Source organism: Panulirus ornatus, chromosome 4, assembly GCF_036320965.1.
Source record: "Panulirus ornatus isolate Po-2019 chromosome 4, ASM3632096v1, whole genome shotgun sequence".
NCBI classification, from domain to species: Eukaryota; Metazoa; Arthropoda; class Malacostraca; order Decapoda; family Palinuridae; genus Panulirus; species Panulirus ornatus.
Window position 1 is genome coordinate 51,028,005 of NC_092227.1, and position 23,412 is coordinate 51,051,416.

Below are 23,412 nucleotides of genomic sequence, written 5' to 3' on the forward strand. Positions count from 1 at the left end.
CTCTGCAAGTCGCCGCAGTTCTCATCATATCATAATTCTATATTGTGTGTTCGTACCCCTCATACTTGTTATCCTCGCCCTGACGACCTACCTGTATCCTAATACTTGTTATCCTCGCCTTGACTACCTACCTGTATCCTCATACTTGTTATTCTTGTTGACTATTCAAATGTATCATAATCCTTGATATCATCTTTAACCTCATACTTGTTATCTTTTTGACTATCAGCCTGTAATGTCATACTTGCTATCATCTTTTTGACTATCTGCCTGTAGCCTCATACCTGCTACCCTTCTCTCGATTTTCTTCTTGCATCCTCACATTTACAGTCTTCTTGAGTGCTGGTTTGTACTCTCATAATCACTACCTGCTTCTTGATTTGTACATTCACAGTTGTCTCATTCACATCTAACTCCTGTATCTTCTTATATACTCCAAAGTCTCACTGCTGTCGCTTCTTCACTGGCACCTCCTTCAGAAGTATCATCTCTCAGAGCTATCTCTTCTTCTTCACTATAACCCACTTTTCTCTTTACTTACATCAACAAATATCTCTTTCTCCTCATTAGATTTCGCTCCTGTCTCTTCCCATAGACCTTATGACTCTCTCATCTCTCTCTCAGCACTCTCCTACCTCATAATCACAATTAGCAGGGGTAACTGTTTTTTTGTCTTTAGTTACATGCTGATCACTGTAATTTCCTCTGTTGTAAATCTGTGTTTCTTTGTCTGTTTAGCGAGTTTATATTGCCTTTCTTTCCCCCTTTCAACCTGACTATTTTCAACTTACTTTCCTCGATGTACGTGATTGTTACGATGCCTTTGTTAGCTTATTAGTGTATTTCCAGTTTGCTTCACTGTGTCATCGGGTAAATCATTATCTGATCTGATGACTGACTGGCTGGTGTACCAATGATCATTTGCGTCTTGATGGTTATCTCTCGTTTGCCCTTAACAGTTTGCTTCGTGGAGAAGTAAAGATGTTTTTACTGTTCGTCTGTGTGGGTGTGGGTAATGTTACACACGACGTGCTATACTTGGCAGGATGCATCTGTGTGGCAATGCTGTCTGCGTACAAATTATCGTCTAAATATAGATGGTGTTCATGGCATCTGTAATGGCCGGTGGTCAGCCGGTGATGAAAATAACGTCCAAAGGGTTTGTTATGTTAGAATGACGAGGCCAGGATATGTAGGGCAATCTGTCTGCAGAGATTGTCTAGCTCAGAGAGAGAGAGAGAGAGAGAGAGAGAGAGAGAGAGAGAGAGAGAGAGAGAATAAAAAGTTAGAGTTAAATCTATAAGATACAATAAAGGTTTTCCTTTTTCCTAGTTGAGTATATACGTACATTTGGAGTATAGTGATCAAGAGGTTAGGGTTGAACTTCAACTGGCTATGTCACATCTGCTACCTCATAGTGCTCTGCTCTTCCTCCAAACACCTCCAATCCAACCCCCTCCCTATCCTCACCTCAACCCTCCCCACACCTCCAATCCCTACTCCCCTTCCTCCCTCCAGTGTGGGGATCCAGTAAGGCATTCCGTTTTCTAAAATACCCCGGTACTGTCCCAGTAACCACCCATCTTCCTCCGTATCACATCGCACGATGTCGTTCCATCAGCAATCCATTACCACTTCCCCCATGTGATATTACCCTTCCATGCCTCAGTACCCTTCCAGCTCCATATGAAACTGCCATTCCATATACCCTACTACCTTCCCATTCCATCTCGCATAATACTCTCTCCCGTCCCATATAATGTTGCCTACCCATCCTACAATGATCCAGTTCTCAATTACTTCATTATCTCGTTCTCTTTCCCCTCCCTCTTTCTTACCATGGGAAAGGTCAGTGCGTATACGTGTGTGTGTGTGTGCGTGTCTGTGCGTGTGTGCGATATAAAGCAGGGTGATGTACGAGGAGGTGGTCGTGGGTTACACTGATCAAACAACCCCTATGGGTGGATGAACAACTGGGTTGACTGTGGACCGACTGCTACCAACAGGATTCGAACCTAAGCGCTCGGCCCTGGGCGGCCAGTGAATGCGTCAAGGTCAGGAAAACGCTAACCACTACACCACGGAAGTCCATGATTGCATGTGGTCCTCACCTGGCGGCTGAGAGGGACTGGGAGGGAGGGATGACAAGACAGAAGTCACTTTCCTGAAGCTCAACACACTCCATGATGACAAGTGTGGCAGGATAGTACCAGCATCGAGCCATGTATGAGGTCTAGTGCGACGGTACGACCCCTTTGCACGACGGTACGATCCTTGAGTCACGGCGGCACGACCCATGGGTATGTTGGCCTAGTCTAGGACTAGGTTAAAGACCAGGCTATCGTACCCAAGGGTCGTGCCGTCGTGCTCAAGCTGTCGTGCCGTCCTACTCAGGGGTTAGAATGAAAGGACAATAACTTCTGATGGCAAACGTAATCGAACGCTAGGGGAGGTGTCAACAATGTTCGGAACTGTCGCTTGGCGCAGACTTCGCCTTCGCGGAAGAACAAATACTTCGTACGGCTTTGGACGTAGACTACTTGAGGCATGTGTGTGTATATCTACATCCCGGATAACGAATTAATAATAAAACCATACCTGTGACATTACACATAGGCCTTCAGTCCGAAATATGCACAAAATTTCCAACAAACCTCTTCCTCCTGTCTATTATACTCTGGCATTTCCAACAATCCAACACCTGTTATCTTTTAAACATCTGTTCTATTTCCAAGGCAGTGGCAACAGATTAGAACTACATCGCCTCTACATCAGACTCTGCCAATCCTAAATCATGATAATCATTATTTTGGACCAAATCCAACAAACGTCTTGCAGGAAATATGAGGTAAACTCGTAATGAGAATTTTACACCGTTTCTTGACTCGGAGTAATTTAGGTCAGTCGGTCTGTCTGGGGGTGAAAGAAAATGAGACTAATACCTTCATGACGTTGTCAATCACATGATGGGGTTGTGCCACGCAACCATCAACGTTCGTGGTCGCCTTTCTTAAAAACGGAACACACACAGTACTGGGTAGGACTGGCAGTGGAGAGGGACTGGCAGGGCTGCGTGCCGAGGGGTGCTTGGTGTGGTGGTGTTCGTAGTAGTAGTAGTAAAAGCAATAGTAGTAGAAGCAGCAGGAAGAATATTATTAGTAAAAGTGGCAACAAAAAAGATGGTAGCAGTAGTTGTAGTAGTAGTAGCAAGAGGAAGAGCAATAGTAGTAGTAGTAGTAGTAGTAGTAGTAGTAGTAGTAGTAGTAGTAGCAGTGATGGTGGAGCTTGTGGGGGAGAAACAGCAGTAGTAATGGCAGTCTGGACAGTTATATGACAACGGTGGAATGTCGAGCTGGTGACGATGTTGATGGCGGTGGTGGCAGAGGGGGTTGTGATGGCGGTGGTGGCAGAGGGGGTTGTGATGGCGGTGGTGGCAGGTGAAGAAGGGATACATGGGTCATGGTGGCGGAGGGAGACTTGTGGGAGCCTAGGACGGAGCATGATGGGACTGTTCAGGAGCCGAGCATGGCTGCTGATGAGCATATGTGTAATTATACACCGATAGACACAAGATTACTCCTTAACTAGCGAGAGACTTAACTAACATGAACCCTCAACAAGCAATACGAAATCTCCAACTAACAAGAAATGTTCTACAAAGGTGGTCCTTAACTAGCGAGAGGCCCTCAACTAGTCCTAATCTGTGAGAGTATAAGAGGTCACCAACTAGCAAGACATGCTCTCTACTAGCAAGGGTAGTCTTTGACGAGCGATAGACCCTTAACTAGAGAGAAAGACCTTCAACTAGCAGGAAAGACCCTCAACTAGCAAGAGGGATTCAACAACCAAGAGAGACCCTCCATCAAAAACAAACGCCCTCAAGTAGAGAGAGAGAGAGAGAGAGAGAGAGAGAGAGAGAGAGAGAGAGAGAGAGAGAGAGAGAGAGAGAGCCATCCTCAAATTAACAAGGAGCCGTTCATTTAGCAAGAGACCCTTAATTATCAGGAGGGGGGCCTGAAGTAGAAAAACTCCACTAGCAGGGGAGGTCCTCATCTACAGAGAAAGGCCCTAAACTAGCAAGAGATACCTTGAGCTGGCAAGGAAAGCTCTCAGACATGAGAGACTTTCAACAGGCAAGCAAAGACACTCATCTAGCAAGAGACCCTTCATATAGCAAGAGAGACCCCTCATCTAGAAAGAGAGATCCTCATCTAGCAAGAGAGAGACCCTCATCTAGCAAAAGAGACCCTCATCTAGCAAAAGAGACCCCTCATCTAGCAAGAGAAACCCTTACCTAGAGAGGGCCTCTACACTACCAACATTTGTCCTCATCTAGTAAGAGACGTCCTCAACTACCTAGACTGGCCCTAAACTATCAAGTCAGGCCCTCAGCTAGGACCAAAGGCCTTTAACTACCAATGGACGCCCTTGGCACTACCTGCAGATCCTGCCAAACACAGCTGGAGCGCGTGGGGACATACAGGCAAGGACAGTGTCGACATCAAGCTCTCTCAACCGTGCTAACGGTGAACGCACTGTCCGCCTCTGTCCCGGTCATCCGTCTAACTGAAATATGACAATTATTGTCAAGTAATTAGTAAAGGACGAATAACATCACAAACTACGACCCCGACAACACTACTGTAACTGTTCGTGACACCTACTTACTCAATCCACTCACTCGGGACACAAACATCATTCAATGAAGTCGTTCAAAATATCATCGAGAAAATGACATCGAAAGTGCACGTAGGTATAGAGTAAAATGTACACTGATTATGGTTTAAGCACGGACAGACCCAGGTTCGAATCCTGGGCGCGGCGGTCGGCACACGGCCAAACCAGCTATTCATTTTCCTCCCGCGGGTCGTCGATAAATGGGTACCTGGCTAAGGTGTGTATGTTAGGCTAAGGTGTGTATGTTAGGCAAAGGCTGAGGTGTGTATGTTAATATACGTATGAGAGTACAGGCACGGTAAATATATACTAGGGGAAAAGGCTGGGCAATATATACACGTGTGTGTGTGTGTGTGTGTGTGTGTTAGCAGGCAAAATATTTTTATTATACACTGTTAAATGACAATACATATCTAACATTCACTGATGTTTTTCTTTTTTTTTTTCTCAACACACGTTTAAGTTCATTAGAAAAACGTGTGAATTAAAGTTCGATATTCATTTTCACTTATTCTTGAAATACACGAAAGTCTCGGGTATATAAACATTAACCATCTTCAAGTCTAATACAAATAATACAACACAATACTAAAGCAAAAATGAATCACATCTTGAAGCGTTACAGATGAGAGCCTTTACTTAGGTAATAGCTTGATCCATGGACCGTGTTCCCTCGGAGTCATAGGCGATAGTGTGGTCGGTAGGGTCAAACTCGTTGGGTCAACAGTGAGGGGGATTGCATGAGGTCTCTGCACCTGGTTAAAGTCCACTGGAGGTAGAGACTGGGGGTCATCTGAGGTGCGATAGAGAATAAGTGCAGAGTTCTAACTTGTCCTGTACTTTGATGATTTATGAATGGACTGTATCCTCTTATATACATGGCTTCTTTTATCTGTAGTCGTGTAGGATCGTGGCAATGTTTTAGTATTCTCGCGTTTTCAGTAAGAGTCTGACAAGTGAGACATATGTTGTGTTGCTGTTGCATATGTAGTTCGGGGGCGTCAATGTTGATGAAGTGTTAAGCGTGGATTGAGTCAGGCAGTAGTCATACCGATGTGGTACCCGTTGTTGTTAAGTTCACAACCTTCGGCTGGGCAGGAGTGAGTACTGGTAAACCTAATTCGTAAACCGAAGTAGGTTATTGCTCTGGGCGAGGTTGTTTCTCATTATGTAGTCAACTTTCTTGTTGTAAATGATGATGTTGGAACGATCTTCGTGGATGTTACAGGATGATGTTCCTATCTATCATCTTCTTAAGGAAAGACCGTGTTCGTCAGTCCAGTTGGCAGGTGACATCTGGTTTTCTTAGAAAACTCGACGAACAATTCCAGGTTTCGGTTGGATGTATTTAGTAATCGAGTCTGAAAGAACATACTTCTCTTTTTATCAATGATTTTATTACAAAAACCATTGGTAGGTAAGATTTGCTCGACTCTGGTGAATTCATGGTGGCAGAGGTGCCAGGATGAACAGTTCACGTAAGCACGACTTAGATAGGCTCTAATAACACTTAATATGCACCTCTCGGGACACTCACTTCCAGGGTTCAGACACTAGTGCCCTAATCAGTAGACTTAAGGTGAACAATGGTGTGGTATTCGTCATCTCGAGTCTGGCTGTCTACATCAAGATTGCGAATCTTCTTGTCCAAACCCCAATGAGTCTCAGGGCAGATCTCTCCTCCATAGCCTCGTGCAGTTTCTCAAGATGCTCTTCGTTCCTCATGGCATAAATGTCATCTACATAACGACACTAAGTAGTCGGACAGATGGTGCTGTCTTGCAGAGCTTAGGTTTCTACACGACGCATGTAGAAGTCAGCAAAAGTTCGCGTCCAATGGGGAGCCCATGACGACTCCGTATACCTGACAATACACCTTACAATTTAAGGCTACGGAATGGGGCGCATAGATAGTGTGTGTGTGTGTGTGTGTGTGTGTGTGTGTGTGTGTGTGTGTGTGTGTGATTTTAGTGAAGCTCAGTTAAACGGAACTCAAAACAATTTTCCGATATTGGCGGTAGTTCAGAATGCAACGTTTTAATGCATCCATTTGCAGTTTGATCGGTGGAAAGCTACAGCCGAAACCTTCCTAAAAAAAAACAATATACATTACTCAATGTTTCAGACAGGATGGTGAGTTTTCGGTTGGTTTCGATCGTTTTCTGAAGGTTTCGAGCGATCTCGGGGAAATTTTTGAATTCAAGATAAGAAAAGAGAATCACTGGTTTGGTGCATATCTGTAGCTGGCGTAACTTGGCCACTTGTGACACTTTATAGATAGTTAAAGTAGAGAGTCGGGTAAATATAGCTGTTTAACAATCCAGGTGTGGCCAAAGATCTCATCATATATATCTAAGATAACTACTCCCTCTCACTTAAAAAATAACAGGATATTCCTACTTTTCTACGTGGATATCTTTATAAGTTTGTTAAGATGAGTAGAGAGCTATTAGGCATTAAGATAAAACGATACGAGGAAACCATTTCAAATTCACCTTTTCCCTACGAGGTTTTGTGCAACGGCAAAACGTAAAAACAACACAAAGCAGTTACTCTAGTTCGATGTGAACATTACCAGATGATTGGTCGACATATAGAGACACAAGGCATCACACGCCAGTTTCAACACTCCACCGAATATCCCCATAAGATGTCCAACGATCAATTGCATCTGCAAATATATTTGCCTATGAAACGGATTCTCACAAACAATTACAACGAAAAAGCCACGCATTGAAAAAAAAGCAAATGAGAGGCTCCATTTAAAAAAAACCTCGTTGTAGGCACCCTCTGTCCTCACAGGTTACTTTTAAGGGTGCGCCAAAGAATCATTATGGTCATAAGGCATTGCTTCCAGGGTGAACCTGTCTTGCCACATCCCATACGGAGGCATCTATGATAAGTATAAGATGAAAGCTAAATGTAGGCATCTATAATAAGTATAAAATGAAAGCTAAATGTAGGCATCTATAATAAGTATAAAATGAAAGCTAAATGTAGGCATCTATAATAAGTATAAAATGAAAGCTAAATGTAGGCATCTATGATAAGTATAAAATGAAAGCTAAATGTAGGCATCTCTAAGTATAAAATGAAAGCTAAATGTAGGCATCTATAAGTATAAAATGAAAGCTAAATGTAGGCATCTATAATAAGTATAAAATGAAAGCTAAATGTTATCTGGAAGGCGTTAAACGATAAAGCGACTGAAACAAATACACAGTTAAACCCTCCAGTGTTACGACTTAATTTTCTGAATACAACTTAATCCCTTAAGTGCGACGACGTAAAACTGAGTAACAACAACTTAATCCCTTGTGTACGATGACCAAACTCACAGTAATTGTATTCAAGGGCTTGAGTTTCACTCATGACCTTTAGCCATCGTAATTGAATGGGTTACGACGGCACATTACCGTGTCACGTCGTAACAGTAAATAACGACATAACAGATATACAACAGAAATTCAGTACGTAATGCTATTAGTTAAAACTGCACAGTTCTGTTCGTATGTGTCGTATTTCTGCTCGCAACCAAAAGACAACGCTCACACGAGAAGTGCAGACTTCCACTCACAGATGGCGGTCAAGTAAGGCGGTAACTTCCATTTTCCACGAACAGATGGCATTCAGTTATTTACATCTGTCCTTAGCTTACGTTTAGCGCTCCTCCTCGCTCGTCTGGACATCTGTTACACTAGTAGACAGACTATTCTAACCCTCAAGTGAATTATAGTAATACGTTATCAACCTCATGAGCCCGGCGCTTCGATCCTCAAGCACGGCATTACAGTTCTTGAGCTTCCACCCTTGAGCACGGCAGTACGATCCTGGAGCACGGCGATGCGATCCTTAAAGGCGGTATGGCCCTTCTCGTAGCACGGAAGCACGACCCTAATGCACGGGGGTACGACATTCCCCTCCCTTGCGCACAACACGATTCTTAGGTATCAACACCTGGCCTCTTTTTTGTCTGACAAAGAGTAAATTTAATACGACAAGGCTACCGTACCGACAGGTCGTAGCTATGTGATGAAGGGGGTCGTCCGTACTGTCCTTATCTACGGGTCGTGCCACCACGGCCGTGGCGTTCATCAATCATCAATGGACATCAGCAAGTGCACGATCTCTCCTCACAAATGTTCCACACACACACATGTACACATCGTTGGCACCATACGTCAACTTGGTGTGGTAGTGTCAAAGGGAGAATTACGTGCCCCCAAAGACTCGAAGGTCTTGCGACAACATGATTAAGGTTAATGACCCATCATTTAGAGACGGTATGATTATCCCCTTCCTTAGTCTAACATGGATCTTCAGCAAGCTCTGTCGTGCAAACTCACTCTACTTAGTTAATTGGCCAGACTTCCAGCTAAGAAAATAAACAATGCACAAATTACTGTAAAACTTTGAGCGACACGTACCTGCTTACCTAATACGAGGTTTTATATATATAAAATATCGCTGTTGAAAGAAAAATAACGAGGTAATGAAGTATGAAGCAGACTCGCCAGGTTCAGGCATGTGTTCAACCAACTGAGGAAGTTGATATCCACTGCTGGGGTACCAGTCAACTGCTCAGGTACCAACAGTCAAGTGTTCATGTACCTCTCAATTGCCAGGGTAACAACTTACTGCTGGAGTAACCTCTCAACTGGCGAGGTAACCTGTCAACTGTTGGGGCACTAGTCAACAAGCTAAAGCACCTGGGGCAATCACCTGCTGGGGTACTATACAACTGCGGAAGGTAAGATACACAGCTGAGCATACTGGTCAGCTGCGTGGGGGTAAAAAAAAAAATGCTAGGGTACCAGTCAACCGTGAGAGGTCACTCACAATGGCCGGGTCCCCAGTCAAATACCGAAGTAACATTAACTAATGGCTGGGTTACCAGTTAACTCCGGGGGTAACAACCAACATCTGGGGGGTAACAGAAACTGCTGGGGTTTCATAACTAACTGAGGGAGGAGTAACAATCAAATGCCGCAGGAGGTAACAGCCAACTGTGGGGTTACGACACCTAACGTGTGCTGTATAACGCCACCTCCCAACCTCCACCCGTTCCCCATGCCCCACTATGTGTGGCAATTTGCCTTTATCGCGCCACAGAGCTGGTATAATCCCAGGTTCGCGGTGTAAATTACATTTATGCGCCAATTACACACCAAGCAGCGAGGGGGGGAAGGGGGTGGAGGAGGCGGGTTCTCACACCCTCCGTCCGTACTCTGTCCGTGTCAGCGATCGTCTGCCCCAAGCGGTGGGCAAGGGGGACGGCTCCCACAGTCCTACGGTGTGGCGGAACCCACTGCTTTCTATGGAGGACCACGGCTTCCAAAACCTGGTGGTGACGGAGGAGGGGAGGCAGCGGTGGTGGCTGCTGTACAAAGGGGGTACTTTTGGGTACGTTAGTTTACGCTCCCAAGAGTGCGATGGCTGTTCAGTTAGATGACTGGCGTACGATAACAAACCTCTCTACTTTTCTCATGACAACCTTCACTTCTTGGATTTTGTCACGTCATTTACCGGGAAAGATAATTTCACGTCTTGCATGACATCATGTAAGATGGAATATCTGCAGTATGATGGCCGTATGTTGAGTATGATGGCTGTATGTTGAGTATGATGGCTGTATGTTGAGTATGATGGCTGTATGTTGAGTATGATGGCCGTATATTGAGTATGATGGCTATATGTTGAGTATGATGGCTGCATGTTGAGTATGATGGCTGTATGTTGAGTATGATAGCTGTATGTTGAGTATGATGGCCGTATGTTGAGTATGATGGCTGTATGTTGAGTATGATGGCCGTATATTGAGTATGATGGCTGTATGTTGAGTATGATGGCTGCATGTTGAGTATGATGGCTGTATGTTGAGTATGATGGCTGTATGTTGAGTATGATGGCTGTATGTTGAGTATGATGGCCGTATGTTGAGTATGATGGCCGTTTGTTGAGTATGATGGCTGTATGTTGAGAATGATGGCTGCATGTTGAGTATGATGGCTGTATGTTGAGTATGATGGCTGTATGTTGAGTATGATGGCTGTATGTTGAGTATGATGGCTGTATGTTGAGTATGATGGCTGTATGTTGAGTATGATGGCTGTATGTTGAGAATGATGGCTGCATGTTGAGTATGATGGCTGTATGTTGAGTATGATGGCTGTATGTTGAGTATGATGGCTGCATGATGAGTATGATGGCTGTATGTTAAGTATGATGGCTGTATGTTGAGTATGATGGCTGTATGTTGAGTATGATGGCCGTATGTTGAGAATGATGGCTGCATGTTGAGTATGATGGCTGTATGTTGAGTATTATGACTATGTTGAGTATGATGGCTGCATGTTGAGTACGATGGCCGTGTGTTGAGTATGATGGCTGTATGTTGAGAATGATGGCTGCATGTTGAGTATGATGGCTGTATGTTGAGTATTATGACTATGTTGAGTATGATGGCTGCATGTTGAGTACGATGGCCGTGTGTTGAGTATGATGGCTGTATGCTGAGTATGATTGCTATGTTGAGTATGATGGCTGCATGTTGAGTACGATGGCCGTGTGTTGAGTATGATCGCTGTATGCTGAGTATGATGGCTGTATGCTGAGTATAATGACTATGTGGAGGAGATCAGAAAGTCAAGAGTGTATTGTAAAAGCAAGGTACACATTAAAAAAAAAAATTGTAAAATAAAAAAAACTACTTGTAAACTTTGCATGTAAATAAGGAGTCGCAAATAATATACGTCAGTCGTGGGTATGGAGCGAAACCCTTAACAAGTCTATCTTTAATGTATCTTTGGTACCGCTCTTACCGGCCTTAATTGGTACGTCTAAGTACCTATCGTACTCCACTTAACAACCTTAATTGGTAAATCACTCCATATGTTAACCATCCTGATGAGAGAAATGTGCTTCGCCTCATTCGAGGTCACATAATGCCCACGAGTTTGTATCCATGACGACGAGTGTGATCAGACGAATCAAGTCTTAGGTAACTTGACAGATCAAGATTATCAATGCCTCTGATCATTTTGAATACATGTATTAGATCACCTCTCACTCTTCTCTCTTCCAAACTAAAGATATTCAAGTTCTCTAATCAACACGGGAATGAACTTGGTAACTCGATGCTGGACACATTCCGTTTTTTTTTTTGTTTTTTGTTTTTTTTTTTTACTTAGGGTGATCAAAACTGAACAATACTCGAGATCGGGACAAACAAATTAAAATGTAAAGAATAAGGATCGATTCTCCTGGACTGGAATTTAAACGCCCTAACTATGAATCCAGTCATTCATATTCGCTTCTTTTACCGCTTCTGTGCAAAGCTTTCTTGGTTTTAGATCACCAGAGATTAATACGATGAAGACTCTCCTCATTTTGCAGTTAGAGAATTCATATTGCAGTTTGCCTTTTCGTTTTTTGCAATTATCGATATCAAAATTCCTTTGTCGCCTCATCATAAGCCCAGTCCAACAGTTCAAAGCTGCTGAAGTTCATTTGTAGATTTATTTCTAAGTTTTGTGTCATCAGCGAATGTTGACATCTTGCAATGCAGCCCACTATCAATATCATTTATATATCAGAAACAGAACAAGGCTGATCCTAGCGGCACACACCACTTGTTGACGTATTTTCTTTTAATGCTTCTGTGCACTGCTTACTTGGCTTTAGGTCATCAGAGATTATTACACCCAAAACCTTTTCCCAGTTTTACTTTTGTAGCTTAACAGAATTCTTGCTATAAAATACCTTCTCGCTTATGCTACAGATGTTGAAAACTGCAATTATCGACATCAAAATTCATGTCACCACCGGTGATCCCAGTCTATCAGTTCGAATCTCCAGACGCTGAATTTCAACAGCTAAATTTGATATCTTACAACTCAGCACATTCAGAATGTCATTAACATATATTAGCAAGAGAACCGTTCCCAAGACTGATGCCCGTGGCACACCACTTGTTACGTCTAACCATTCCTTGTCTCCACCATTAATCTTGGTTTATGGCCATTAAACCAATTTTCTACAGTATAACACAGCAACCATGAATAAGATAACTGTGCCTTGAGCGTACGTTAACTTCGTCTCCTACGCACGAGTTGCCTTCAACTAAGAATGAAAAATCTGTTACGTACGATACTCCCATCCATCTTGCGAGTGCCTCTATCAAGTGTCACACTGCCTCACTCCTCAATTAGAGCGGTTAGCATACAAATCCCCCGAGATGGAGGTGAACCATGATATGGGCAGAGCTATACACCGGACACCTGACCAAGTACAACATATGACAAACATGCAAATGAGGTTTTCTCGATACACATTTCATCTTTAGGCAACATTTTCATAAATGACTACGAAAGTCACTAAGGCCACTGGCTATTTATCATTTCCTACCTTCATTTCTGTGACTGATCATTGTCCGAATTATCGGCCCAGTGCGTGCGAGTTTCCTTGAAGAATGCTAAGTGAAAATCTAATAAATTATGAGTTTGAGCAGGATTGTTCAAATGGTGATTTCTGTTCTTTTTCTTGTGTGTGTGTGTGTGTGTGTGTGTGTGTGTGTGTGTGTGTGTGTGTGTGTGATTACTAATCTGTATGTTATGGGACTTAGTTTTATTCTCCTAACTTGTCTATGTTTTTACTCCTGTATGTACACACACACACACACACACACACACACACACACACACACACACACACACCAGTCTAAGCTTCAAACCCATTTATCAACCATCCCCGTGGGGAGGATGAACACCTAGGGAGGATGTAGGCCGACTGCCACGGCCAAGATCGAATCCATGCAGGCCCGCCCGGGCTGTCTCATGGTCAGCAACGCTAACGCTGGTTTTTTTTTTTTTTTTTCTTACATCTGTATGATCTATATCTATTCATAACACATCGACCAGCACGTACAGATGCGCCACAACCATATCGTTCCCGTCCCTAAATAGACGGCACAAATCGGCAACTGGCACCCCAGATTTTTCACTATACAGACCCAGCAACACGTCACAAATTGCTCATTACAAAAACACACAAAACACAAGCCTTCGATGGGACGAGCATCAACTGTTCCATTAACACAAGCTCCTGACTACTGCCTCATTATCATAAATCCCATTAGGAGCCCGGAAGTATTTTTATCACATACTGGTAACTGTCAAAAGCCGGTGTTGCCATCTCGTGATCCACGGAATCTTGAGAAGGAGTGGCGGGCAGCGTTCAAACTGCGGAAGTTAACGGTCGGGAGGAGGGAACCTGTGGACACCCAACACAGGAACTAAAGGAAAGGAAAAATATGAAAAAGAAAGAGGAAAGGAAACTCTCTAAGTTGGTGTAGGGAATGATGGAAAAGATATACGAGATGAGATAAAGGAAACGAGACGAAACAAATGAACTTATTATTGTGGATTATTTGAAGAATGGTAAGTGCAAGCGAAGAACAATATCAAAGGAAAGGAAAAAAAAACAAGAACACAGGAGAGACAGACAGACAAGGGATTAAAAAAAACAGCTTGGGTGACTATGGCAAGGAGGCAGTAACGACCAATATTACAAAGAGAGGAAGATAAACTATGGCATTTAAAAATAATGAGAGGGAAGAAAAAAATACAATCCTTCTTTAGAGCTTTGGTTATATAACTAAACGAAAAACTTCCGAGTAATTAAAGAAGCTAAAGTACCCCAAGTGGTTGTCTGTCTCTCTGTCTGTTTCTTTACCCATTATGACGTCTGTTATATACAGAAGAGTATAACAATGACTAACAATGATACTGTGCTAATTACAGATATGACGTAACAGTGTCAGTATATGCAGTACCAGCATGACGTATACCTCCGACTACAGTTACTATTTCCAGTGCTAACAACAGTTATTATAACAATAATAATAATTATAATTATAATAATGAAAATAATAATTCAAAGCCATGATAGTGAAACCTGACGCGCTAATATTAACATTCCTCAAGTCTAAATGAATCTGATGAACTACACTTTACACCACCACGACGAATAACAAGGAACACTGAAACACAACGTGAGGCCACCATCACTGCCAGGCTGACGAAGGCAAGACTCGGGAGATACAAGCAATGAATACTCAACACCAGCAGCAGCAGCCACTTTATCAACACAGGAACAATGGTAAGGTGTTACCAGCCAATCAAAAGCCAGTGGCATCAACAAAGCACTACCAGCCCGTGCCATCAAAGCAGCATCAACGTTCAGACTCATAAGCACATCATCAACGTTAAGACCAACCGCCAGCCTCATCAACCCATCAACATCCAATATCATCAACGAAGAACTAACAAGCCAGTGTCATTAACACAGCACCAACAGCCAGCATCATCATAACGGCATCAACTTCCAGTGTGACTAATACTGTCAACAACACATCACTAACCGTGAGTGTCCTCAACACATCAAAAGCAAATTTCATTCACAAAGCAATGACAACAAGCTTCACTAACACGATCAATGCCCATCAACACAGCCCCAACAACCAGCGTCATCAACACAGCCCCAACAACCAGCGTCATCAACACAGCCACAACAGCCAGCGTCATCAACACAGCCACAACAACCAGCGTCATCAACACAGCCACAACAAGCGCGAGGTGAGCGTAGCATTAGCACAACAATGACTATCTTACAGAAACAATGTTGACTCCCTCGATCCAAGACAACCTCATGAGCACACACACACACACACACACACACACACACACACACAGTGTAGGTCTTAATAATATCTTAATTACGTGTTAATCATGTTCTAATATGGAACACGGCGGAGGCAGGAATGGCGTTTAGGACGCCCACACCACAATCTTGTGTGTATCCCAGCCTTTGGACGCTACCTCAACGTTCCACAGGCGACTTGGAGTCTCAAGACGGAGACGACAAGGGAGCAGGATTGCTTGTTCACACTCACGAACACACACACACACACACATACTGTAACATAATCACCAACAGAGCCAGAGCTGCAGCCCTCTTCAGCGAGCGACGTCAAGCAGTACGCGTCCCAGGGAGGCCCTATCTCTACTTTCCAGTCCCTCACCTGCAGCGTTCCACACGGCACAAAAATGGCACCCTTCAGTTTCCTCATCTTTATACATGATGTTCTGATGGAAGCCTCTGCTCGACTGCAGTATATCGACGATTCGAACACTGGTATCAGTGGTAGCCAAAGCTCACCCGGCTATATCGTCTCCCAAGCTACCGTTAAAAGCTTCTAGACCTGGACTACTGCCAACCACGTCATCATCAGTGAAGCCGAGACCGTGTGTGTGTGTACACGTCAGCCTGCAGACCTTGTCCCACCTCCCTCTGCATGACAGGCCTCCTGGACCCTCCCAGTGATTTGATCCATCAGTTTTCTCCGTGTCACCACTGGACTTCAAGCTTAGCCAGGGGGAACACACGTCAGTCACGTTATCAAAAGCGTTGTGAATCATGTGAACATTCCCCGTCGACTCCAGACACCTCGATATCTTGCCTCCGAACTTGGAAAATATCTACACAACTTCCCTACCTCCCACACTGACCTATGTCTGCTAAGCCTGTTATTTTACCATACACATCACACAACATATTACCAATTACCAATTACCTAATACTCTCCAGCTATCATCTGGACCTCATGCCAGTAAAGCACGGCATTATCTAGTCCAATGCCGCCACCTCCTACCACCTGAGATCCCTCGTCCCCCCAAGATGCAGTTCGATATCACAACCGCAATGTGCCCATACGAACTGCTACAGACTGCAGCTACTACACGTCCCATCACCCCACCTTCCTTCCTCCGCTTTTTTTCACTATATATGTCAGTCATTCTTTCTCTGTGTGTGTTCAACTTTTAGGCTGCAGGTAGTTCAATAAACGGTTAACTATAATATTATCATTATTTGCAATATCGTATTTTTTCTACCCAATGAATGTCAATATATATATATATATATATATATATATATATATATATATATATATATATATATATATATATATATATTGATTTTCTCACCACACGGTTGGCTTCATAAGATATAGTGTGAATTCAATGTCCTGTATCAGTTTTCATTTATTCTTGAAATCAACGTTTCGAGCACACAAACACTGTCCATCTTCAATCAAGCTAATTATAAATGATACAACACAATACGTTCATATAACTAAACAGGAATGAATCACATCATAAAATGTTACAGATGAGAGCGGCGACGTGGATAATATGTTAACAGTGGACCGTGTTCCCTCGTAGTTCATGCGTGACACGGTAGGGGGTCAAACTCAGCGGTGCAACGCTTGGGGTAGAGGGTTCGCCTTAAGTCTCCGCACCTGGGGCAAGTCCGGTAGAGGTCATTTTGGGTGCGGCAGAGCATAATTATAGTCTCAAGCTTGTACTCTGATGATTTATGAAGGCAATATATTCTCTGACGTAAATGGCTTCTGTTATCTCTCGTCTTGTAGGGTCGTGGCAATGTTTCAGTATTAACGCGTCTTCACCAAGATTCTGACGAGTGAACTTCACGTTACGTTGCTGCTGCATACGTAGTTCAGGGGCCTTTGTTTTGAGGCTGAAGTGGTAGGGTAAGCGTCGACCGAGTGATGTTGTAGCTATACCGATGTAGTTCGCGTTATCTTGGATTTTACAACCTTTCACTAGGCAGGAGTAATTGTAAACTACACTGGTTATGTGTAGCGCATTAATGCTTTGTGTATGAGGATATTTCTGATAATCTGGTCACTAGTTTTCTTGTTCTTGTAGCAGATGACGCCGATGTGATCATCAGAGGGATGCTGCAGGTAAAGTTCCCATCTATTTCCTCCTCCAGGATACGTTCGTCAGCCCGTCAGACAGGAGACATCTGGTTTGTTATGGATAACTTCATGAACAGTGCCAAGTTATTGTTCTTGACTGTGATTAACTCGTCGAGTTTGGAGGAGCACCTCTGTCTCATTATCAATGATTTTATTAGAAAAAATTCTTATCTAAAATTTCCCAAATGTCTTGGAGTACGAAGAGGTCCCATGATGAGCAGCTGTTCTTGTAAGCATGACTTAGGTAGGTCCTAACAATATTTAATTTGTACCTCTCGAGGCCACTCACTCTTCGCGCTCAGACACCCGTGCCCAAATGGGTAGGTAGACTTCCCTTATGTCTACTGATTTGGGATGGTGTCTAAAGCGAGTGCCCAGAGAGGTACAATGTCAATCGTCATTAAGATCCGACCCAAGTCGGGCTAAGAAAAACTGTTCATCATGGCGCCTCTTCTGCCACGGCATCACCAGAGTCAAGTCAGTTTGAGTTAAAATTGGTTTTCTCATAAAATCCTTGATAAGGAGACAGTCGTCTTCTTCCGAACCCGATGCAGCGACTCACAATCAACAACAGCCTGGATTTCTTCATGGAGTTTTCGACAAAAACCAGACGTCTCCTGCCTACTGGACTGACGAACGTATCCTGAAGGAGATAACAGATAGGAACATGACCTGCATCATCCCTTGAAGATCGTCTCAGCATCATCTTGTACTACAAGAACAAGAAAAATAGCGACCTACAGCATGAGGAAACCTGACGCAGATCATTATCCCCTACAGTCAGCTCATGTCGTTTACAAGAACTCCTGCCCAGAACGATGAATGAACGATTCAAAACAACGTGAACTACATCGGTATGACGACTATATCACTCAGTCGACGCTGAACACTCCATCATCACACCGGAGGCCCTGCACTACATATGCAACATACCATATCTCACTCGTCAACATCTTGATAAAAAGGCAGCAACACAAACACTGCAACGACCCTGCAAGACTGCAGGTAACAGAGGCTATACACACAAGATAATTTAATCCCTTCATAAATCATCAAAGGTACAGGCCAAGCTAGGACTCTACAATTATCTTCTACTGCACCACAAATAACCTCACTTTCTACTCCCCCGACTGTTCCTGGTGCGGAGACCTCAGACAAACCCCCTTAACCATTGACCCAACGAGTTTGACCCTTACAGACCACACAACTACACATGAACACCGAGGGAACATGGTCGACCAATCAACACATCAACATTTCAAGATTTGATTACTTCCCTTATTTCATACCCCTCTGCTGATTATGCCACACGTAACGTCATTGAATCTGTCTTAATTGCTAATACCAAGATTTTTAACTTGTCTCCAGGCAATTCTAAAGCCTATCCTAGCATTAACCAAATCATTATGAGAGAATTGACAAAACACGAAAACAGAAACGCTGTTCATAACACACACAGCTACCCAGGTCAACCCCCGCCACCCGACCCTCCTTAATCACTCTCCCATACAAGGGTTACGACCAGACAGCGCTTAGCTTAGAAATATTGGTGTTGGACGGAGGGAACCAACTGTGATGGTGGGATTTAAATAACTTTGTTAAGTACTGGCGCCTGAAGAGGTGGATTGTCTCCACGGATCTTGTCGTGCCACATGTACAGAAAAATTACATGTTAAGTAAAATTGTATGAACTACTGAAGTGTGATTTCACCTTCATACTATCATCAAGGACAAGTGTGATCATCATATATATATATATATATATATATATATATATATATATATATATATATATATAAACCCTCTAGCCTATGCCAGGTAACCAATTTATCGACCAATCCCAAGACCAGGATGAACAACTGCATTGACTGTGACCAACTGCCGTAAGCAGGATTCGAACCCATAAGCTCGCCCCGGCCTGCCCGTGAATGCATCACGGTCAGCGACGCAAAACCGCTACCTCACGGAAGTGTACATCAAGTCTTTTAGTGCTATAATTATCATCATACACACAGACATGTGTGGATGTGTGTGAAACTGTGCATACGTGAATAGTGCCTAACTTATAAACCTAATCTCTCAGTAGTGAATACAGAAACACGGCATATTTTGAAGTTCAAGGTAGGTCAACAGATATAAGAGCTGAAAAGGAGGTTTAATATGAGGAATGTGGAGAGATGGTGTCAATGAACTTGGGAGAGAATAGGAACGTTTTGGAAGGTGAACATTGCAAGGAGCAGAAATATATGGAAGCGACAGCTAAGAGAACAGATGGGAAAGTGATAACAGGTAAAGAAGATGTGAAAAAGATGGAATCTTTTGAAGGACTGTTGAATGCGGGAGAAGATAGTGTGGCGGATGTGGTGTATCTGGCAAGAGGTGGCATGCGAGTCCTGGCGAATGGCACTGTGAAAAGAGAGGAAGTACTGAATGCCTTGCCTTAGAAGTGTGGCAGAGCGGGGGTTGTGGATGGGGATGCAGTCGAGTTTGCTTAGACCTGGGGTGAGGGCGGTCTTGTGTGGTATGTCAGGGTGTTCGACGTTTGCATGGCCAGAAATGAGGTGCCCTAATTAAGGATGACAGGACACAATGTATAGTGTCCTTTTATAGAGACAAAGAGAACAGAACTAAATGCTTGAAGTCAATTCAGTATGTCTGGTCAGGTGTTTGTACAACTCCTCCTCCTGTGCAAATATTCCCCTCAAAAATTATCCCAATCACTTCCCTCTGGACAATATTCCCCTAGTATATAGGCTACGCTAAGTTCGACTAGGTTAGTTAAATCAAGTTATATTTCGTTTGCTGTGGCTAGCTTAAGTTAGATTAGGAGTGGGCTGTCCAACGGGGGAGGGGGGGGGGGAGGGGGGTGACGGGAGGGATATAAATAATGTGGGTTTACGGGAGGGATATAAATAGGGAGGATTTGTCCGGTGGAAGTTATGTAAGAGGAGAAGGTCCCAGAACTGTATGGGTGTGGTAAGTGAGAGGGCGTCGGGCACGGGGCATCAGGCTGGGAGGAGCAACATGGCTTCAGGAATAGTAAAGAAAGTGTGTATCAGGTGTCTGCTTTGAAGACCCCGTGTGAGTAACCTCTGAGAAACAGAAGGATTTGTATGTGGCATTCATGGATATGGGGGAAGCGTATGATAGCGTTGATAAGGAGGCGGTGTGGAAGGCGCTACGGGCTACGTGGAAAGTTTCTAAATGCAGAGAAGAGTTTTAACTTGGAGAGAAAGTCATATAATTGAGAAGGAAGGGAGAAGCGTGAGTGGTTCACAATGAAGGTGGGTCAGCGCAAAGGATGTGTGATGTCACCGTGGCAGTTTAATCTGTTGATGGATGGGGCGGTGAGGGTAATAAGAGCGATGGGCAGGCCAAAGTTATGCTAGGGTGAGAAGTCTTGGGGAGATGAATCATTTACTGTCACCAGATGAAAGCAGTTATGGTGACAAACTCCAGGAAGAAACACCAGATGATGGTCTCAGTCGGGGAAAGTTACAAAGGAACATTGTTTACAGTGAATAAGGACAAAAGTACGTAATGAGATGCAGCAGATGAAGGAAAATAGTATGAATGGAGAGAGCCTGGGAGATGTGGGGTGCATTAAATACATGGGAATGGACGTGGCAGAGGATGAAGGCATGGGAGCTGTAAGTCAGTCATAGGGTGGAATAGGGAACAAAGGTCCTGGGTACATAAAGAAGCGTGTGGAAGGTGGGTTAGTATCTGTAGTGCTAAGAAGAGCTGTAGCTTTGAAGGTAAAGTGGTCCGGACAGTGTTGTGTAGATGCGAGTCTCGGTCCTTGAACATGGACGAATGGTAGAGGGTAAACGTACCGGAAATGGAACACTGGAATTCGTGTACTGGAATTCCTGACGACTGTATGTCGTGTTAAGACAAGTTGATCACGTAATTGTGTTTCTGTTGATTCCTATAAATATCTCGCCTTCTTTTGTATTCAGTAACCCACATTCCTCCATTATTCATAACCCTCACTACTATTGCTTTACCAAGTAACGTAGACTAAAACCTAAAGCCCCAAATTACGCTGCGGACGACTTCTCAGTTAATTGAAATGATACCAGTTTCATTCCATGTCATAAAAGGAAACAGAGTGGCAAGCCTCTACTAGAAATTATACATATATATATATATATGTATATATATATATATATATATATATATATATATATATATATATATATATATGTATAAGCATATGTCAGAGTCAGACGTCTTGCCAAAACACAATCGAAATGTTTTATGATACTGGGTTGAACAAAGACGCTGACCTGAGCCCCAGCTGCATAACCAACTGCTAGAGACAGCCAGGACCCGAGCTTACAGGTCTTAATGCAAGACAATGTACCGCATATCATACTTCAAGGTGTCCCACACCGCAGTACCTGATGCTGGGCCAGGTTACAACACTGCAGGTGCTGCCGTAGGGACGACACACCAAAGGTCCTGCTGTAGGGACAACACACTACAGGACGTGCTGTAGGTTTTATTGCAGGGACGACAATACAAGTCGCCGTGTAGGAAGACATGACAACAAAAGGCTCCCGCAGAGGAACCATCTAGCACCAAGCAGGTATGAGGAAGAATTTCCCGCGTGATTTGCAAAATCTTTTTTTTCTTCTCTCTCTCTCTCTCTCTCCCAGCTGCTGTTCTGCCTCCCTGCCAGACCCCACCCCCCCCAATCTTCCCCTACCTATAGCAGCTTCCCTTCATGGTCCATGGTAGGCATGATGCCAGATCCCCTTCCCCCACTGGGGGCCTCCTCCCCCGCCTCCTACCAGATCCAGACATGATGGAGCCCGACCTCAGGCCTTACTACCCCCATCCTCTAACCCCTCCCCTTCCAACTCCATCATCTCTCTCTTCCCTCTGCACCTCTTCCTTCTCCCTTCCTTCATTTCCTCTCTAAGCAAGAGGGAGTCTGCAATGAACACTTACAAGATCCCTTGATGGCCAGTCCCTCTCTTTTTAACCTCCATTCTAGCCTTTCGTGTTCAATTATCTCCCTTGGTCGTGTTCATCACGCACAACGTAAGCAACACTGGTAGTTTAGACCTTCGGTGAGTTTGTAGCACTAATCAAAAGACCATCCAATTCGTCCTACGTCATCGTAGGGCGAGGTAGCGACAGCCACGCTCGCTTCAAACATCCTGAAAATTCCTCTTCACTCATCCCTCGTAACTCCTAAATCTTGCATCATCCCCCACCCTCCTCCCCAGCGTTAACTCTTCCTCCCTTATACAAAGGTCTGATCAGGGTACTCACCAGGCATGATGGAGACGGTCTTGAGCGCCCTGAGCACCCTGAAGGTCCTGAGCCCCGCCAGGTTGCCCAGCTGCACGTCCATGTCCCCGAGCTCTATGACTAAGGTGACGTACCCGGAGGCGATGACCACGAAGTCGAGCCAGTTCCACGGGTTCCTCAGGTACGTGTACTTGTTGAGGATGAAGCCCTTGGCCACAGTCTTGATCATCATCTCCGCAGAGTAGATGGCCAAGAACATATACCTGGAAGATATGGAACGAGAACTGTTACAAAGGATGGGAAGGCTTAAATATGGAAGGGGATTCAGACATCATAGTGAACATGCTACGTAGAAGGGAGAGAGGGGCCGGGAATGGAGGCTAAAAAAAAAAAGGGGGAGGGGGGGAGCGGGGGGGAGCGGGGGAGGTAAGGCTGTTCTATGAGCGAAGACGAAAATTAAAAAAAAAAACATAAAAGAAAACGAAAAAATATATATCTGGTTAAATCCAGGCGGACTTTTGTCATGTGTGGTGTACACGTAACTGGATTTGTGGGAAGGCAAGGAAAGACGGGGAAGCTTATGTGGCAAGTGGCGGTACAAGAGGAAATTGAAGGAGAAGGGGCGGCTT

At 44.0% G+C, this 23,412-nt stretch overlaps 1 protein-coding gene across 8 annotated transcripts in view; it reads right to left on the bottom strand.

Annotated features, from left to right (window-relative positions):
• LOC139766161 (sodium channel protein 1 brain-like) overlaps positions 1–23,412 on the bottom strand; it is a 940,735-nt gene that overhangs the window by 658,303 nt on the left and 259,020 nt on the right. For all 8 annotated transcript variants that reach the window (XM_071694448.1, XM_071694434.1, XM_071694479.1 and 5 more), the window contains one exon: positions 22,805–23,046. In XM_071694448.1, coding sequence (XP_071550549.1) covers positions 22,805–23,046 — 242 coding nt within the window. The remainder of the gene's footprint in view (positions 1–22,804; positions 23,047–23,412) is intronic.